Raw genomic sequence first — 18,025 nt, forward strand, 5'->3', positions numbered from 1 at the left:
AGCTCCACCACAACTTATATCACTTTATATATATAAGTATTACGAACAAGAAGGAATCCTCTTCACAAGGAACTTCCCCACGAGTACCAAACTGAGACTCACTCCCAGAACTTTGAGAATCACTCTCAATAAGTAGCACAGAGATTCACTCTCAATTACAGAACTAAGGACAGAGAACTAAATTGACAGAAAGACAAGTTTCTTAATCACCAAAAGTGTCTTTTCCAAAAGCATCCCACTTAGAATAAAACCAAACACAAAGATAAAGATGGGCTTATGTGAAGGGCCCCACAAGAATTAGGCTTCATTGGGTTGAACTGTTGGGCCTGGGTCCTCTCCTACGTCAATTCCCGCCCCGTTAGAAGAAAGAGCCTCCGGCGATTTACCACCAAGGAACTGCTCAAGGAGGCCCGGGCATTCTGATTGGAGTTGAGTATCCGTCATCCACGTCGCCTCTGTTAGAGGTTTACCATCCCATAGAACAAGGAATTTGTCATAACCGCCACGGCGAGTCGAGACAAATTGGTGATCAAGTATCGCAGCAGGATTAGGTGCTGGAAGTTGGGTGGAAGGTAGATTCAGAGTGGAATGGTCAAGAGCACGTGGGGCATCACATGGAGTGAGGTCTTCAATATTGAAGATGGGGCTGATTTTCACTGTACTGGGCAAGTCTACCAAATATGCATTGGATCCCAATCGTTTTTTAATTTGGTATGGCCCAATCTTACGCGCGTGAAGCTTGTGATAGGTGCCGGCTGGAAAACGCTCAGCACGCACTCTAATAAGAGCCCAGCTCCCTTCCACCAGTTCCTCATGGCGTCGCCGAAGGTCCGCGTGCTGTTTATACTTGTCGTTGTTTAGAACAATGCGACGTTTGACCTCAGCATGGACGGACTGTATATGATCTGCTAACTCCAGGCCCAATTCACTAGGTCGAAGCTTGCTAGGGAGCGAATGCAAATCCACAGGAGCCTTGGGTTGAAGGCCGTAGGCTGCTTCAAACGGAGAACACCCTGTAGTACGATTGGTAGAACTATTAAAGGCGAACTCTGCCAATGCAAGCACTGCATCCCAGGTGCTTCCCTGGTCACTAACAAGGCAGCGCAACAGGTTTCCAAGACTACGGTTGACAACCTCAGTCTGCCCGTCAGATTGTGGATGGAAAGCGCTGGAATATCGGAGTTTGGTGCCCAGTTTGATCCATAAAGTCTTCCAGAAATAACTGACAAATTTTGTATCACGATCCGAAACTAAACTCATCGGCAACCCATGTAAGCGCACCACGTTCTTGAGGAATAATGACGCAGTATGAGAGGCGTCATGGGTACGGCTGCACGGAATAAAGTGAGTCATTTTGGAAAACCGATCAACCACAACCATAATGGAATCATGCCCGGCAGCTGTTTTAGGTAAGCCCAAGACAAAATCAAGGCTCAGATGTTCCCACGGGCAGTCAGGAACCGGTAAGGGAGCGTATAGTCCCGTGTTTCGCTTGGTACCTTTGTTCAATTGACATACTCGACACTGCTTCACTACTTTGGTGACATCCCGCCGTAAGTGGGGCCAAAAAAAACGATCTTCCACCAATGCGAGGGTCTTGTCTACACCAAAATGACCTGCCAACCCGCCCTCATGCAACTCTTGGACAAGGAATTCTCTAATGGAACCCCCTGGAACACACAACCTCAAATTTTTAAATAAAAATTCATCATGAAGGACATAGTGATCACCTGGGGTAGAGTCACCACTTTTGAGAGTGTTCCACACACTAGCAAAGTCCGCATCAGTAGAGTATTGCTGTGAAAACTGCTCAAAGCCGGTCACTGTAGCCGTGAACATTACCAGGACATGGGACCGCCGACTAAGAGCATCCGCCACGCGATTATCCTTACCCGCTTTGTGCCGGATCACGAAGTTAAATTGTTGTAAGAAATCAAACCATCGAGCGTGGCGGGCATTGAGTTTACGTTGCGATTGGAGATGCTTCAAGGAATCATGATCCGTAAATAAAACGAACTCCCTGTAGACTAGATAATGCTTCCAATGTTTGATGGTTTGAACGAGGGCATAAAGCTCAAGATCATAGGTAGAATAGCGCTTCCGGCAATCATTGAGCTTTTCGCTAAAGAATGCTATAGGATGACCACCTTGGCTAAGAACGCCCCCAATACCAACATGGGATGCATCGCAAGACACTTCAAAAACCGCCTCGAAGTTGGGCATCCGGAGCACTGGAGCATGTGTCATTCGAGTCTTGATATCCACAAAGGCATTCTCTGCAGCTTCAGTCCACTGAAAATTCTCGGATTTCAAGCACTCAGTGAGAGGGGCTAAAATAGAACTAAATCCTCGAATGAACCGTCGATAGAAGGTGGCTAGGCCATGAAAACTCCGAATGTCATGAAGGCTTGTTGGAGTTGGCCACTCTCGGATGGCACGGACCTTCTCCGGATCCGCTGCAATACCTTGGCTTGATATAATAAACCCAAGGAAGGTAACTTGTGGTTGGAGGAAGAGGCACTTTTGACGGTTAATAAAGAGTTCTTCTTCCTGCAAAAGCTGAAACACAGTGCGAAGATGCTCAAGATGATCAGTAACAGTTTTACTAAATATAAGAATGTCGTCAAAATAAATGACGACGAATTTTCCAATATGCGTCCGGAAAGTATGTGTCATTAGGCGCATGAAAGTACTCGGGGCATTAGATAACCCGAAGGGCATAACCAACCACTCATAGAGACCATCTCGGGTCTTAAATGCTGTCTTCCACTCATCACCGGGACGAATGCGCACTTGGTGATAACCACTTTTGAGGTCGATTTTAGAAAATATCTCGGCCCCGCATAGTTGATCAACAAGGTCATCAAGTCGCGGTATTGGAAATCGGTACTTGATAGTAAGCTTGTTAATAGCCCGACTGTCAACGCACATGCGCCAGCTTCCGTCTTTTTTTGGTGTCAAGAGGGCTGGTACTGCACAAGGACTGATGCTCTCCCGCACAAAACCTTTCTGCAACAAGTCTTCTACTTGGCGTTTCAGCTCATCATGCTCCTTGGGGCTCATCCGATAGACAGGCAGATTTGGTAAACTAGATCCAGGGATAAGATCAATAGCGTGCTGTAGAGACCGCATAGGAGGCAATCGGTTGGGCAATTCATCTGGCATCAGTGGAGCATACTCGTGCAAAAGTTGTGTTAACGCTGTGTTCTGAACTTCATTTGCCTCGAAGTGGGACTGAGCAGGGTGCACAACCAATAAAAGACAAAATTGGGATTCATTATATGCTTCTTCAAACTGAGTCACAGTAAGAACTTTTTCCTGAGGTGAGGTTGCAGTGCTATGCGACTGAGGGCGTGAGGGCCGTAGGGTAATATTTCTGCCATTATCCGCAAAAGTGTAGGTATTAGCTTTCCCACGATAGAGCACGTCATGGTCGTATAGCCAGGGCCGACCGAGAAGTAAGTGACAAGCAGTCATCGGTAGTACATCACAACATACTGTATCTTTAAACTTTCCAAGGGAGAAAGTAACCAAGCACTGGGACTTTACGGGAATGGAGGTATCGTTCACCCAACTAACACGGTACGGTTTCGGGTGAGGAGTTGTGGTAAGAGTCAGACGATTAACTAAGTCCTCCGCGACTACGTTCATACCACTTCCACTGTCAATAATCACATCTAACGCTCCTTCGCGAAATTCCACTCGCGTATGGAAGATACTGGTGCGCAACCAAGCATCATCTTTGGTGTCCCCCTGCAATTGCCCTGTTAATAGTTGCCTCATCACACAGCTAGGTAAAGTGGAAGCCTCCAATTCCTCATCCTCATCGCCCAAGTCCTGCGAAGGACTCTGCTCCTCAACATCATCTGGAGGAGATTGGGTCAACTCGTTACCACAAACAAGTGCTACCCTCTGATTTTTGGTAGGACATAAAACAGCATAGTGTCCCCTGCCATTGCATTTGTAGCATCTAGGACCGGACCCATCAGCCCCTTTATCGAACGCACGGCCGTGAATGTTGGCTCGCACTGGCACAGTAGTGGTTACTTCCTGTTTGGTACGCAAACCCTTCATATCAACGTTACGACTCTCAAAGGTGGTAGCTCGGTTCCGCTGTGAGGACACCCGTAACTGGGTCTCTACCTCCTTGGCGACCTGGTGGGCCTCCTCGAGGCTGGTAATAGACAATTGCATCGACAACATGTGACGCTTAATGTCGTCGTTAAGGCCGTTGATGAATCGTGTCAAACTCTGCTCCTCACTTTCAGTAACGCCACTACGGACACTGAGATCGTGGAATTGATGAGCGTACTCATCGACGGACAATCGATCCTGGCGAAGGTTGAGGAGAGCCCGGAATTTCAAGGCCTGATAATTCTTCGGAAGGTACTTCTTAGTCAGTCTAGCCTTCATCTCTTCCCACTCTGTAATTGCTGGTTGTTGAAGGCGATAGAGTTGTTCCTCCACATTGAGCCACCAAACTTTCGCTGCTCCTTTTAGTTTTGCTTTGACCAACTGAACCTTGGCCCCGGTAGGGACGCTGTACCATTGTAGATATTCCTCAAGAGTCGTCAACCAGTCGGTGAAATCATTGGGTTCCATATTACCAGAGAAATCAGGTACGTCAAGTTTGACACGCCTGGAAACATCCATGTTTCGATCATAGCCTCTGTGGGAACCCGAGGCATCCTGATGTTCATGAAAATGGTAACTAGAGTTATAAGCTTCTCCATGAGAGTAGGTAGCATGAGGATAATATGGGTGGGGTTGGTTGAGGTTTGTGTTTGGATAAGGGATTGGTGGTGGTGGGTAGGTCCTGGGTGGAGGGTGTTCCCGAAAAGGAGGAGGGTGGTAGTCAGGGAGGGGAGGTGGGGGCCACATCGGAGGAGGGGGGCGATAATAGGGTTTTGGATGAGGTGGCGGCAGATTCCCGGGTGGAGGTAGGTGAGCTTGTGCTGGCAGTAGTGGTGGGGGAACTGGTGGAGGAGGGGCCAAAGTACCAGGCAGAGGTGCGTCAACAAGGCGTGGTTCTTCCAGATCTTCAGAACCCACGAGACTATCCGCCTGACTTCCCCGATCTATGGCACCATTGTCACCAGCGTCACCATCTGGGGCTGGATCGATGGGATCTGGTCCCGCTGCATGTTGATTAGCTGGAAAGCTGTGTTCCCATAACGCATCCAGCTTGTCGGACATCAGATCTAACCGGCGAACCACTGATCCCAATAGTTGTTCCACACTGGATTCCGGGGCTCCGTACTGACGTCCACTGCGTGTCGTGCTCATTGAAGGCACGAGGAGGCTTCGATACCAAAATTGATGCAAGCAAGGGCAGGAAAACGCAACAATACAAGGAATTAAGCTCCACCACAACTTATATCACTTTATATATATAAGTATTACGAACAAGAAGGAATCCTCTTCACAAGGAACTTCCCCACGAGTACCAAACTGAGACTCACTCCCAGAACTTTGAGAATCACTCTCAATAAGTAGCACAGAGATTCACTCTCAATTACAGAACTAAGGACAGAGAACTAAATTGACAGAAAGACAAGTTTCTTAATCACCAAAAGTGTCTTTTCCAAAAGCATCCCACTTAGAATAAAACCAAACACAAAGATAAAGATGGGCTTATGTGAAGGGCCCCACAAGAATTAGGCTTCATTGGGTTGAACTGTTGGGCCTGGGTCCTCTCCTACGTCAAGGTCCAGATTACATGCAGATGAGAAAGGGAAATTTTATCAGAAATGATGGTCTGCTCCACTTCGGTTCAGCACTTGCGGATGATTAACGGGTCCATGTTTTGGGCTAGCCATGTCAGGCCGAGTGATGATAGGCCCGGTCTCTCGGGCCTACTTCTTTGTCCAAGCCCGGCCCAAAAACTAAAGTCAGGAAATTCCTTAACCCGACTCCGCTCACGGGCCTAACACAACACTACCTAATTATATATTTTATTTTAGGTAAATATACCTACTTTCTGTCGCTAACAGCTTTAATTTTATTAATTTTTTGTTTCAAGTTTCAACGCGTTATAACTACTGAAAATTGAAAATGTATCCAAAAAAAGTGAAAATTTAACTTTCGGGATACCATTTTTTAAAGAAGATTCTTGAAATGCAATTTTAATGGGTCCGTTTGAGAGTGTGTTGTATTTTGATATCATGATATGAGGTGAGTTGAATTCTAAAACCGTGATGAGATGGGGTGAATGCGGTGACAAAAAAGTATTTGACGCCATTACATTCCATACAATTTCAAATCTCAAACTTATCACGAGATACATAACAGACCACTCCACCAAACATTTGTTTGTCATAACACTATGCATTCAGGCCAACACACACCGATATTCCTACCCGAGGGCCCCGATTCCAAAAATATTAAAGTTGCTGACCAAAAAGTATATGATGTAGACAAAACAATGGTTGGTGGGTTTTCTTTATTTATGCAAAGTATAGCACGTTCATATGCGGATTATTTTTACTTTTTTTATCCATTATAAAATTTCAATTAAAGACATTTATCAGTAGTTATCAGTCCAATTTTTAGTTCTTAAAATTAGATTATTATTAATTATGTATTAAGCATACTAAACACGCATAAAATGAAAACAAGATATTTCATATTTGTTTGTCTCTTGGTATACATCATCTTTTAGGTAGGGTGCTTGGCTAGCTTTTAGGTCAAATCTGGTTATTTCAACTGTGTTTATATATCATTCCTATTCATGTTATTTTTAATCATTCAATTGTTTTCATTCTTTTATTTAACATTGTATCTTTTTTATATATATATGATTACAGGGGAGGAGATGAAGAATGATCGAACTTGAGACCTCTATGAAATACCACACATTACTCATGTAAGTGGCATATGAGCTACTCGTATCCTTCATATATATTGATGTGATTAGTTTTGACACATTCAAACCACCTTTTGTGCTTCATTTTCATGTTAGAGTCTCTTTGTCTTCGTTAGATTTTATTTTATTTTATTTTATTTGTTGTTTTATTTTTTTGCGGGAGTTAAGAAAGTTTTGACAATTGAAACTAAAAAAAATTCAAAATATAGCGAACATGACTCAACGGGAAACATGCAACACTCAAAGCGCGTTAACTGTTTTCACGTTGCTATTCTTCATGGTTAGGCTTGATTTATCAATAAAGTCGCTGGGAATTTTTGTCCAGTGTCATTAAAACTTAAAACCAGAACATGCCGATTGGTTGGTCCGTAAAATCGGTGAACCGATCATCAATCCAGAATGATCCTGTCAAAATATCATATATGCAAGTGATCCGGGAAAAATCGATCAAATCAGACGGTTTTTAAAAATATTTTTAAAATTTTGAATTATTTATTAGATATTTGTTAATTTACTAATTAAACTTTATTTCCTATTGGGTGTATTGTTTTGTATTAAATATGTGATGTGAACTTGATTTTCTAATTTTTTTTTTATATGAATGATCATATACTATTATTATGATATGTATTTTTAACATTATTTTTAATACTAATATATTTTTATTTTTTTAATTAAATCTGCAATTCGACCAATGATCCATTGGTTGAACCAGTGACCCAGTTCATCGCACAAGTCAATGTTCAGCACAATTTTTATAACATTGTTTTTGTGGTATGTGTTGTGAATTACTACCAATTGTAACCCTTATATATTATTACGTTGATAAAATTAAAGTTGCCAAAAAAAAGACAAAATTATTTTTAATTATGGATATTATTTAAATTTCAACAATCATTGTGAATTTATCATTGACCTTCCCTGTGTGTGTGCATTTGACTTGATTTTTTACGTGAAGAGTATTTTATTTGGTCAAACGGTACATGAAATCAAAAGAAAATTACGTTATTTGGTTTCGTACGCATGTATGGGAAGTTACTAACAAATATAAAATATAAGTCAAACTTGCGATTACTAAGGTCTAAGGAATACAAATTGAGAAGTTACTAATTTAAATTCTCCTTAATTCGCATTGACTTTATATTATTATGCATATCAACCATGCATTTTATATAATTTCTTCCCACACATATGCAGATATGCTTGCTTAACCCCCCCCCCCCCCCCCTAAAGAAATTGAGTTTTCCATATATGCATTTTATGTCTCATTTGGCTCAATATATAGGTCCTTTATATTCTATATAACTTCTTCCCTCTCACAGATGGTGATTTATTGACCAACGAGAGGTGGCTCAGTTGACAATTGACTGAGTTAGACATATGTGTGTCCAAAGTTCGTAACTAATGAAAAACATATTTCTCAACGATATTTAAAAAAAAATGACGATTTCTTGCGAGCCATTTTCATGACTGAGAGCCATACAGGTTTGTACGAAAAGCATCAAGCTAAAGGTACGTAAAAAAGCATCAAAATAATTGTCTATTCTGTATTACAACTTGGTACAATATTCTTATATATACCCCCGCCTTGTATGGAGCTGTTGAACATGGTGGATCAAGTCATCACTTGACTAACTTGAATTTCTACAAAATTTAAGAAAAAGGGTGTCAGAAAAATTAATCAATGGTTTTGATTGGATATAAATAAATAACAACAACCCAAGAGTTGTTAACAACGAAACCCTAGTACCATTTCATTGAAGTTGCACTTACATTTTACACTTTGAAAGTCATACCTTCTCATCAACATGCATGGTCCACTAGTCCACATGAAATTTTCCAGGGAAAAAACCTTCCCCGGGTCAAACGAAATTCAACTTGACTTTCTACCTCTCTCTTTCTTTCTCTCTCTCTATCTCATTTTGAGTCTTGATGGCATATTTCTTCATTCACCCAATCTGGTCTTCCCTTCCAGCCACTCCTCTCTTGTGATTCACAGGGGAAATCTCGCACTAATGACCACGAACATCTCATTCTCTCAAACGTGATTCTTGCGATGTGAACAAAACCATTTCATTCTGTTTTTTTTTCACATTTGGGTCCGACAAAGTGTTCGGCTACAGTGGGGTCCCAGCCATGTTGAATGGCCCAAAATATAGATACATACATACTAATTGCTTTAATTTGCACTAACTTTCTTCTCAACATCTACCCAAAAAGCTTGTTTTGAAAATAATAAAGATTCAAGCAGCTGGTATCTCGGTTATCCCAATAGCTGAGTTGGACGTGCGTCTCAAGTGAATTCCCGGACTTCACATGTTTTACATGATACACATGAAATCATATGCGTGTAACTTAGCAATTGAACGAACAATTGGGATAACCGGGATACCAGCTATTGGCATCCCTGTTGACTAATATTGGAAAAAGAAAGAGCAGCCGATTTGAAATTGAAACTGCAAGTGGGCTACAAAGTACAGACCCAACCAACCATTGCTGTATGCCTGTATCCTTTGACTCGATTGAATCTGAACGAGCAGCCCCCCCATTCTGTTCATTCACCAATAGTCATCAGACACGTTTACGCACAAGCATCCGCCACGTGTAATCATAGTTGGATGATCACATATCACTGCGTTCCCTTATAAAATGGAACAAGAACCTTATTCGTTTCCATCTTCTATCCTTTCCGTTTCAGTAATCGTTAAGTGTTTTGATCTTATCCACTGTTGTTCTTTTGTACGTAACGTTATTATTGTTACAGAGTTCGTCAAGAGAGAGATTCTCAGTTCCAAGGCTTTGCAGGAGCAACTGACGGAAGTAATTAGTGCATGCCTTTTCACTTTATTCGCTGCTTTTTCATGTTTCAGAGCTGTTGTTTAATTCTATTTCCATCTGGGTTTTTTTGCATTTTCCATTCTCCATACAATCTCTTCATCTCACTCTTGTTTTTGCTTACTCTGTCAAGATATTTATCTGCTGCCGTTGATTTCCTGTTGCGGTTTTTCTTTTTTTTTGGGTAAGGTTCTGTTACTGTCATTTATTTGTAGGGGTTTTGATTTTCTTTTTCTAGGGAGAATGGAGGATTCAGGGAAGAAAGTGTTGATTACCACAAATGGAGACGAGATTTCGCACAACATAGCGCTTCATCTTGCCAAACAGGGCTGCAGGTTGATTCTCTAATCTTGATTTTTGTGTTTGGTTCCTCAGAAAATTAACGATACGTAGGAATAAAAACGATCTTCTTTCCTTCCAATCTTACGATTTCTTTGTCTGGATTAGTACTTTTTTCATATAAAAAAAATATCTTTCTTTCTTCTTGTGAATGAAACAGAGATCTTCAATAGAATCTACTCTGATTTATTATTTTGTATTGGATGGGTTATTTTGAGAATGATTTCCCCTGACTAAAAAGTTACGGAAACAGAGTTCTGAGAACAGTTTTCTTGGCATGATCAGGCTGGTTTTGATGGGTGACAAGAACAATTCACACAATGTCGCCGAGAAACTAACCGGAGCTCTGAACGGTGTGGCCCCGGTGGAGGTGGTTGGAATAGACATGGAAGAGGAGAACCAAGATGCTTTTGACATGGCTGTGGATAAGGCATGCAAGATGCTTGGAAATTTGGATGCTTTTGTGCACTGTTATTCTTATGAAGGTATTAAGTCTCACATGGGAATTTCCATCATATAAAAAATAGCATTATATTCTTAGTCAAAGTAGGGGAACCAATTGAAATCTTTTAATTGGGTGGATTTCTAAATAGCAATTGACTATGCACATATAGGCTTAGTTTTCCTCCCATAGACCATAAATGACTATAGTCACCAATACAATTGAGTCAGCTTGTGTCTTTTCCATTTGGAACATTATTTTTGTATCTTTTTCAATAACAAATGGATGATGAATCACTTGACGGTTGTCTAGTTTGTTATCTCTCAATACGTAGAACGTAAAGAATCTTGTCCGAAGTCGAGAATTAGATTCTAAACTGATGCAACTATTTTCAAGTGGTTTATGTGTTCCTAACCCGATTGGAATTTGGACTTAGTGAACTATCCAAAAAATACGTATGCTGAGTTATTCTCGGTTAAAAAACAAATGGCTGATAAAGTCAGTTAAAATTTCTATGCCCCATTGGACACTCAATTTTGAACATATAGATGCACTATATTGGTTCTCTCTTTGTCCCCAAGTCAAGTTCTTCCTCACTTCAAAAGTAGTTAGATTCTCTTGTTCTAGTCTTGTTTTTCTTGCTATCTCATCCATTCCCAAAGTGAGCCTATACATCATGGTTGAATCCAAGCTAAGCTTTGTGAGATGTGCTTGGCATCTTGGATTGTAGTAATCTTAATTAGACTCCCAATTCCACAAAAAGATCATCATATATGGTTTTATCATGCTATCTCTGTGTCTTGAACAGAGATTTCCAGTTCCCCTGAATGCAAATTGATCGAGGATTTTGTGATGAATACATTGAGAAACTGAAAATTTTAGTGCTTGCTGACAGATTATTAATCATCTCAACTATCTATACCATAGGAAAGTGAATGTGAAGAAGGTTGAAATAAAGCGAACTGAACATTTTTGTGTTGTGAATTGCAGCAGGGGAGATGCAAGACCCTCTACAGGTATGTGGAGATGAGTTCAAAAAGATAGTGAAGATAAATTTCATGGCTTCATGGTTTCTGTTAAAGGCTGTGGGGAGAAGAATGCGCGAGGGTAACTCGGGCGGCTCTATTGTGTTCTTGACATCCATCGTTGGTGCTGAGCGGGGACTTTATCCGGGAGCTGCTGCATACGGTTCTTGTTTAGCTGGCGTGCAGCACTTAGTCAAGGTCAGTAAAATCCCACATCCAGACCAGAGCGGATCACAATATCTTCAATGTATTTGAGTTGGGAATTTCAATGTCTTAATTTTTGCAGGCATCGGCTATGGAAATCGGAAAGTACAAGATCAGAGTGAACGCGATTGCCCGTGGCTTGCAATTACAGGATCCGTATCCGGTATCGGTGGGGAAAGAGAGAGCAGAGAAATTGACAGCAGATGTCATACCACGGCAGAGATGGCTTGATGCAAAAAACGACCTGGCTTCGACCGTAATCTATCTGATCAGTGATGGGTCGCGCTACATGACTGGGACGACTATATTTGTGGATGGGGGACAGTCTATAACAAGGCCTCGCATGCGCTCTTATATGTAGAGCGAGTCGTTGGAATTCGTCATTGGTGTGGATCAATGGCTGCTGATGCTGAGGTCTTTAACCCTTCTAGATCCTCTTGTAGATGAAAGGCTAAGAAAAAATGGTGTATTGTTATTGATTGCTTAAATTAAATGAAATTAAATTAGATATAGATTCAGATTTAACCCGGCTATTCCCGGGAAGCTTGAACAGTAGCCCCGGCCGGCGTCAACAGCACAAACAGAACTGCTGCTATCACCACAGGCCCCAAATCAGCCATTTTAACTCGCTATTACTTTTGAACGGCTAGTTGCCAAAGAATCTTGCACCATTCATTAAAAGGAGAAGAAATGAGATATGACGAAAGAGCCAGAAAGCTGAAGGAAAATGAAAATGCCCCTCGTTGTTTCGGTCTAAATTCTTGGATTCCTTCAGCAGTAATTGCACAGCCGGAGTAGCTTCCATGGAAGGCATAAATGAAGAAAAAAAAAATAAACTGCCACACTATTTGACTAACTAGGCCACTGAGTACCTCCCATGGATTACCAACCTCTATGGTACATTACTCCCACTAACAATGACAGAACTAAACAGAATTGTGAAGCTTCTTCTATATAAGAACGCATGACACTGTAGTTATTATGGCCAGGAAGCAAAAGCAACCAAGTAAGCATTCAAAAGTGCATAGCTCGCTGTTTATTTTGTTGTTCTCTCTTCAAATAAAAGCTTTCCACCTTCATCAATCTCTAAATCAGGCAAAAAGAAACCTCTTTGAATGAGCAATTATTTGCCAGTTTAATTAAATCATAAAAACAAAAGGTATTTTGCTTCCTTTCATATCTACATAAAGCAAACCCACTACCTCCCTTAATACCTTTCCTCCCTTTTGAACCCAATGTCTCTCTTTCTCACCAAGTTTAGCATCCCCCTTCGCCTTAGCCGCCAAGAAATTCGCTCCAAGCTTCCCTCATTCCTCCCTCCCTACATATTTGAACAACCCACCATTGCTTTCCTCTCATTGATACTTTGAGAGAAATCAGAAAGCCCAAGTTTCAGAAGCTCTATTCAGAGTTTTATACAGAGAGGGATGAGTCCAGATTGGGGGCCGGTGGCCGTTGCTGTGGTTCTGTTCATCCTCTTATCTCCTGGATTACTATTCCAGCTACCAGCGAGAACAAGGGTGATGGAGTTTGGGAACATGTCTACAAGTGGGATTGCTATTCTAATTCATGCCGTCATTTACTTTTGCATAATCACTATCTTGGTCATTGCTATTGGCATTCATATACATGTAAATTAATTATTTAGTCAGAAAATTCTACAAAGATGGGCTCTTTTTGCTCCATCTTTCTCTCTGTTCTTTCGTCTTTCAACTTTTCTCTCTTCTTGTATGTTCTTCTTGTTTGATTTTCTTTTACATACATGAAAAAGGAACAATATTTTCTCTAAGAAAAAACTCCAAGCTTTTTCTATCAAGTTCTATCTATAATGTAATGATGCAACTAAGAGCTTCCCAAATTAAGGTATCCTACCAAAAAAAACAGATCAAACCTCAATTTGAGGTCTTTCACAGCAGCAAACTAACCAATACCAGTAAAAAGGGGAGGAGAACTATTGAAGCAAAAAGACATATTATTAATAAGTTCTGATGAGGAACATGAACTAACTAAAATTAAGGTCTCTGCTACTGACAATGCCAATCCATTTTCAATGGCAAAATGGACAAAAACTTTCACTCCACCAGATGACCTTAAAATTGCGAAAGGAAAGCTCAGCAACTATATTTCAGAGATTTCAAGAACAGAAAGGCATAGGCATTTCTTACATGAAAAATACCATCTGGGTTTTCTACAAATTTGAAAATAATGGACAAAACAAGATCCAAGTAAAATTAGAGGATCTCACAGATCTTGAGCAAGTAATTAACCTCCCGGATCATCCGGTATAGATGTGCACGTGGACGGCCAAGATCAGGACAGCATAGATTATGAAGAAGATGAAAGTGTGGATCGCTATGGCGGTGCCATTAGTCTTCAAGGATCCAAAATCCACACTCCGTTGATGTCCTGGTAACTGGAACAGTAGTCCTGGTTGCAGCAGCACAAACAACACTACTCCTATTAACACAGGCGCCCAATCCGCCATTAAAGAGTAGAGAGATTGAGAGAGGAGAGAGAAACAGAGCGATACAAGTCTTCAACAACAATGGCTATTTGGGTTATAGCTTACAGAGGACGCAAGTGTGGTGATAAGGATTGAAGTGAAAAAAGCCGAAATAGCCTTAATGGGTTTGAAACTGTTCAATGTGGACTGTCAACTCTGTTATGAGACTTGGAAACAATTTGGAAGCACAAGAAAGACAACACTTGGCATTGTACGGTGGTTGATTTGATCTATGTGCAGTAAAGCAATTCTCACTTATTTTTGCTTTGGTGTCGTAATAAAGAAGGAAGATTCCTACACCATCCAAGTTTCAAAACATTCTTCCTTTCCCTGTTTTGATTAGTGGCCTAAAATCTCGATTAGTGGGGTTTTTTTTATTGTAAATTTGGGAATTGATAGCATTTTTGAGCCGATCAAGCCAGATTTTCCGGAGCTGAATGGTAGGTGTAGTTTTCTTAAATCGTGAGAATCTCCAAAGCGGACCCATTGAATCCATCCGGTTGAGTAAACTCTTCGATTCGTGTACCAGAAGTTTTCTACACGTAATTAAGTTTCATGAATTTCTTACACGAATCAAGATAAGTCATTGACATTTTACTAGGGGTGTCAAGGTGTGGCCCAAAAGTGTTAGGCTAACTCTTGGGTAGGTGTATTCACTTGGTCATTTTTATGGATCTCTCCTAAACTTAAATTGTAACCATAAAGAAATTAAAGCTATAGACCCACCACCATCTTTTGATCCTTTTTTTTTTTTGACCAAATTCTTAATCCTCTGGTCCATTCTGGAAATGTTTGTGACTCAAACTATAATAAAAAAAAAACTTAAAAAATTGGTGAAGAATGGTGCTTCATCAGATAACAGCCCACCACCATACCCGTTCTGCAATTGGTTTTAAAAAAGGCAAATTATTCTCAACCTTATCTATGAGGCTTAAAAGATGAGGAAAAGAATAGTTTAAAAAAAAAAAAGTGGGTCATTGATCTGCTTTTTTTTTTCCTTGCTTTTTGGATTCCTATTCTCTGCTCTCTTAACGGGATAGAGAGAGAGCATCCAAGGCCTTTCATATTATGCGTTTCTTGACTGTTGTTCTTAATTGTTTCCCTTGTGTGAGAAGCGAGAATGAATGATTGGGCTGCTCCGCTCATAGCCGCAGCACTGTTTGCATTTCTGTCGCCGGGTTTGGTGGTTCAAATGCCAGGAAACAATCGGCCAATCGATTTCATGAACATGAAGACTAATATAGCTTCCATATTTCTGCACGCTGTCTTATATGGTTTGTTTCTTATTTTGTTTCTTGTTGTTCTTCATGCCCACCTCTTTGTCTAGTTAATTAGCTCTGCTTTCCACCCTTTTCTACTCTATTGGGACAAGAAGAGTTTCACCTTGTATTTTTTTTTCCTTAAATTTTCTGTAGTTGCCATTTGCGCAAGTATTTTACGATACTATAACTATATGATACCCACCTCTCGCGAATTACTGCATTTATTCGTGTGATCCACAAACGACGAAAAATCTCTATTTTGCCTATCTCTACCCCAATGAGCCGAAACCAAAGCTCGTATTTTCTGTTGAGTAATAGTTCGAGTACCAGAGAAAATCTGTCTTCTGCAATTGATAAGGCTTTCAACTGAGCAAGTTAGCTTAAAAAATATACAGTGCTCTGATTATGTTTCTTCTCGTCAATTGAGAGAGATTTGAGAAATATCAAGAAATCTCATAATTTTCTCAGATCCTCAATCATAGACAACATCTAAAGATCTGGCTTCGATGAGCATTCAAACGATTATTGGTCTGAAAGTGTAATCTTGAAGGCACAATGACACAATTATCTGCAGGGGCATGCTCCGGCACACTTAGCTAATAGTACATGGGGATACAATCTCACTTAAAGAAGTTAAGATCCAGCGTTGTATTCTTCTATGTTATCAGAAAGAATTTTTTTTTTTTTTTTAATGTTTATCCATGATCTTTTACTCATATACTCATTCAATTGAATATATTCATCTACCCGACAAAGAATTTTACTACCTTAATTAAGACTGTATAGTTAGTGTCACCATTCACCGGGACTTCGGCTACTGATTTCAATTAAAATTTCACTACCTGAGGACCATTATAATTACCGCCGCCGTTCCTTGTCGAGGGCTTTGACTATTGATTTCAATTGAATATATATCTACCCGACAAGAAATTTCGCTACCTTAGAACCATCATAGTTACTTTCGTAGTTCACCAGACTTCAGCTACTGATATAGGACATAAACCTAGAGAAGCTTGAGATTTGTGCCAAATGAACAGATAAAATAAAAATCAGTCCAATTTTGAATACAATATATTAACAATCAATACACCAGAACCAGAATATCTTCATATTTCCAGTCAAAAGCAAATGAATTAGTTCCAAACTCATATTTAACTGAATAGCCAGAAAACAAATAACAGAAACTGCAAACCATTCACACTTGTTACTATCCAATGTACATATGAATACCAATAGCTAATAAGAAGATGCACATGAGAGAAAAGTACAGAATGGAGTGAACCAGAATAGACACACCACTTGTCTGAAAATTCCCAAACTCAACCTTCCGATTACGACCCGGAATCTGAATCAATAGCCCTGGAGTTAACAGGATGAACAGCATCACTGCCACGAAAACCGGCCCCCAATCCGACATTTTTGAGACCTACCCACAAGCTTCTCTTTGATCCCTACTGCAAATGAAGAAGAAAACGGGGATAAAAGAGGTTAGTGTCTGTGGCTTGAAAGAGGAAGAGACAAAGGGATTGAATCATTGATGACTAGGAAAGGTGGAAGGTTAGAGTGTGAAGCAATCAGGATTCACATTTCTTTTACACCATCATCACATGTAAAGGAAACTTCCCTGCAAAGAGAGGATCTTGTCGTGTTTTTTTTATTATGGAAACATGACACAATCCCGCATCGGATTGATATACGGATTGATATAACTCAATCGAGTGACATATAAATAAATGTCTTGCACTTGTCATATATGTACACATTTTCTGGACCTAAGAACCAATAACGACGGTCGAAGAATAACAATAAATCTATAAGAGCTCATTGACTAAAGCAAACAATATACATCATCTGTTTGGAATTGGATTTATAACACAATCACACAACAATCGTGTTTATAAATCACCATAATTAATAAAGAATTTTATGATGTTCTCTAATAATTGGGATTTGGGATCATAAAGAGGGCCAAATCGTCATGATTGGTAATTGGTTCGTTTGTTGGGCCGAACCACTGCACTTATATATGGGCTGGGTATTTACCATATGACGGCCCTTTCAGAGGAATGGGCTTAAAAGGCGAAACGTAAAAATGTTTAAAAAATAATATAAGTCGTCGACAGCAGGGTTCGAACCTGCGCGGGCGAAGCCCAACAGATTTCAAGTCTGTCTCCTTAACCACTCGGACATATCGACTTGTCTGCTGTTTTGGTTAAATTATTTTAAATATAACTAAGTTTTATTAATCTAGTCCCCCTCCAAGTACAAATAAGCCCTTCATACTTTCAGAATTCAATTAACCTTTAGGGACCCTTTCGAATGTCAAGAATCCCACCTTGGCCAAATATGATTTCCTTCACTCCCCAGCAAGAAGCAAAGAAGCAATTGATTGAAATTAGAAACATCAGTCATCACCAATAGTGTCAACACTTGTAATCCCACGTCAGATTAACAAAAGGAGTGTGGAGTACTGGAGTGGAAGAAGATGAAGGGGAGAGGGGCTTTATCTTCGAGCAGCAAGCCAGCAAAGATGGGATCATTCGGGCTTCT

General features: G+C 40.4%; 4 protein-coding genes and 1 non-coding gene across 6 annotated transcripts; 3 read left to right on the forward strand and 2 right to left on the reverse strand.

Moving 5' to 3' along the window:
• The first annotated feature begins 9,539 nt into the window (after positions 1-9,539).
• Positions 9,540-12,213, forward strand: LOC119993701 (3-oxoacyl-[acyl-carrier-protein] reductase FabG). Of its 2 annotated transcripts, XM_038840918.1 has the most exons (5): positions 9,540-9,685; positions 9,939-10,035; positions 10,325-10,524; positions 11,472-11,704; positions 11,793-12,213. In XM_038840918.1, exons 2-5 carry the CDS (start codon positions 9,944-9,946, stop codon positions 12,069-12,071), a joined length of 804 nt encoding a protein of 267 aa, XP_038696846.1. In that variant the 5' UTR covers positions 9,540-9,685; positions 9,939-9,943; the 3' UTR covers positions 12,072-12,213. The 2 variants fall into 2 exon arrangements, with proteins under 2 accessions (XP_038696846.1, XP_038696847.1); XM_038840919.1 differs by lacking the exon at positions 9,540-9,685 and having other exon boundaries at positions 9,752-10,035.
• Positions 12,214-12,724: 511 nt separating this feature from the next.
• On the forward strand, positions 12,725-13,405 carry LOC119993702. The gene has a single exon (XM_038840920.1). It carries the CDS (start codon positions 13,138-13,140, stop codon positions 13,348-13,350), a length of 213 nt encoding a protein of 70 aa, XP_038696848.1. The 5' UTR covers positions 12,725-13,137; the 3' UTR covers positions 13,351-13,405.
• A 257-nt stretch (positions 13,406-13,662) lies between these two features.
• LOC119993705 lies at positions 13,663-17,034 on the reverse strand. The gene is made up of 2 exons (XM_038840922.1): positions 16,696-17,034; positions 13,663-14,244 (listed from the first exon to the last, which is right to left on the reverse strand). The coding sequence occupies exons 1-2, from the start codon at positions 16,890-16,892 to the stop codon at positions 13,986-13,988; spliced, it is 456 nt and encodes a 151-aa protein (XP_038696850.1). The 5' UTR covers positions 16,893-17,034; the 3' UTR covers positions 13,663-13,985.
• On the forward strand, positions 15,135-16,155 carry LOC119993704. The gene has a single exon (XM_038840921.1). The coding sequence runs from the start codon at positions 15,334-15,336 to the stop codon at positions 15,538-15,540; it is 207 nt and encodes a 68-aa protein (XP_038696849.1). The 5' UTR covers positions 15,135-15,333; the 3' UTR covers positions 15,541-16,155.
• Positions 17,035-17,589: 555 nt separating the features above from the next.
• Positions 17,590-17,671, reverse strand: TRNAS-UGA. Its single transcript has one exon. It is a non-coding gene; the product is annotated as a tRNA-Ser (tRNA).
• Between the last annotated feature and the right edge of the window lie 354 nt (positions 17,672-18,025).

This window comes from Tripterygium wilfordii, chromosome 23 (assembly GCF_013401445.1).
Source record: "Tripterygium wilfordii isolate XIE 37 chromosome 23, ASM1340144v1, whole genome shotgun sequence".
NCBI lineage: Eukaryota > Viridiplantae > Streptophyta > Magnoliopsida > Celastrales > Celastraceae > Tripterygium > Tripterygium wilfordii.

Bases quoted from the DNA above. Each gene is read 5' to 3' on its own strand.
- LOC119993701 (XM_038840918.1), top strand. From the start codon at position 9,944: ATGGAGGATTCAGGGAAGAAAGTGTTGATTACCACAAATGGAGACGAG. The intron at 10,036-10,324 runs GTTGATTCTCTA...TGGCATGATCAG, and splicing joins CTTGCCAAACAGGGCTGCAG to GCTGGTTTTGATGGGTGACA. The intron at 11,705-11,792 runs GTCAGTAAAATC...TAATTTTTGCAG, and splicing joins GCGTGCAGCACTTAGTCAAG to GCATCGGCTATGGAAATCGG.
- LOC119993702 (XM_038840920.1), top strand. From the start codon at position 13,138: ATGAGTCCAGATTGGGGGCCGGTGGCCGTTGCTGTGGTTCTGTTCATC.
- LOC119993704 (XM_038840921.1), top strand. From the start codon at position 15,334: ATGAATGATTGGGCTGCTCCGCTCATAGCCGCAGCACTGTTTGCATTT.
- LOC119993705 (XM_038840922.1), bottom strand. From the start codon at position 16,892: ATGTCGGATTGGGGGCCGGTTTTCGTGGCAGTGATGCTGTTCATCCTG. The intron at 14,245-16,695 runs GTACATTGGATA...TTGTTGTTGAAG, and splicing joins TTAGCTATTGGTATTCATAT to ACTTGTATCGCTCTGTTTCT.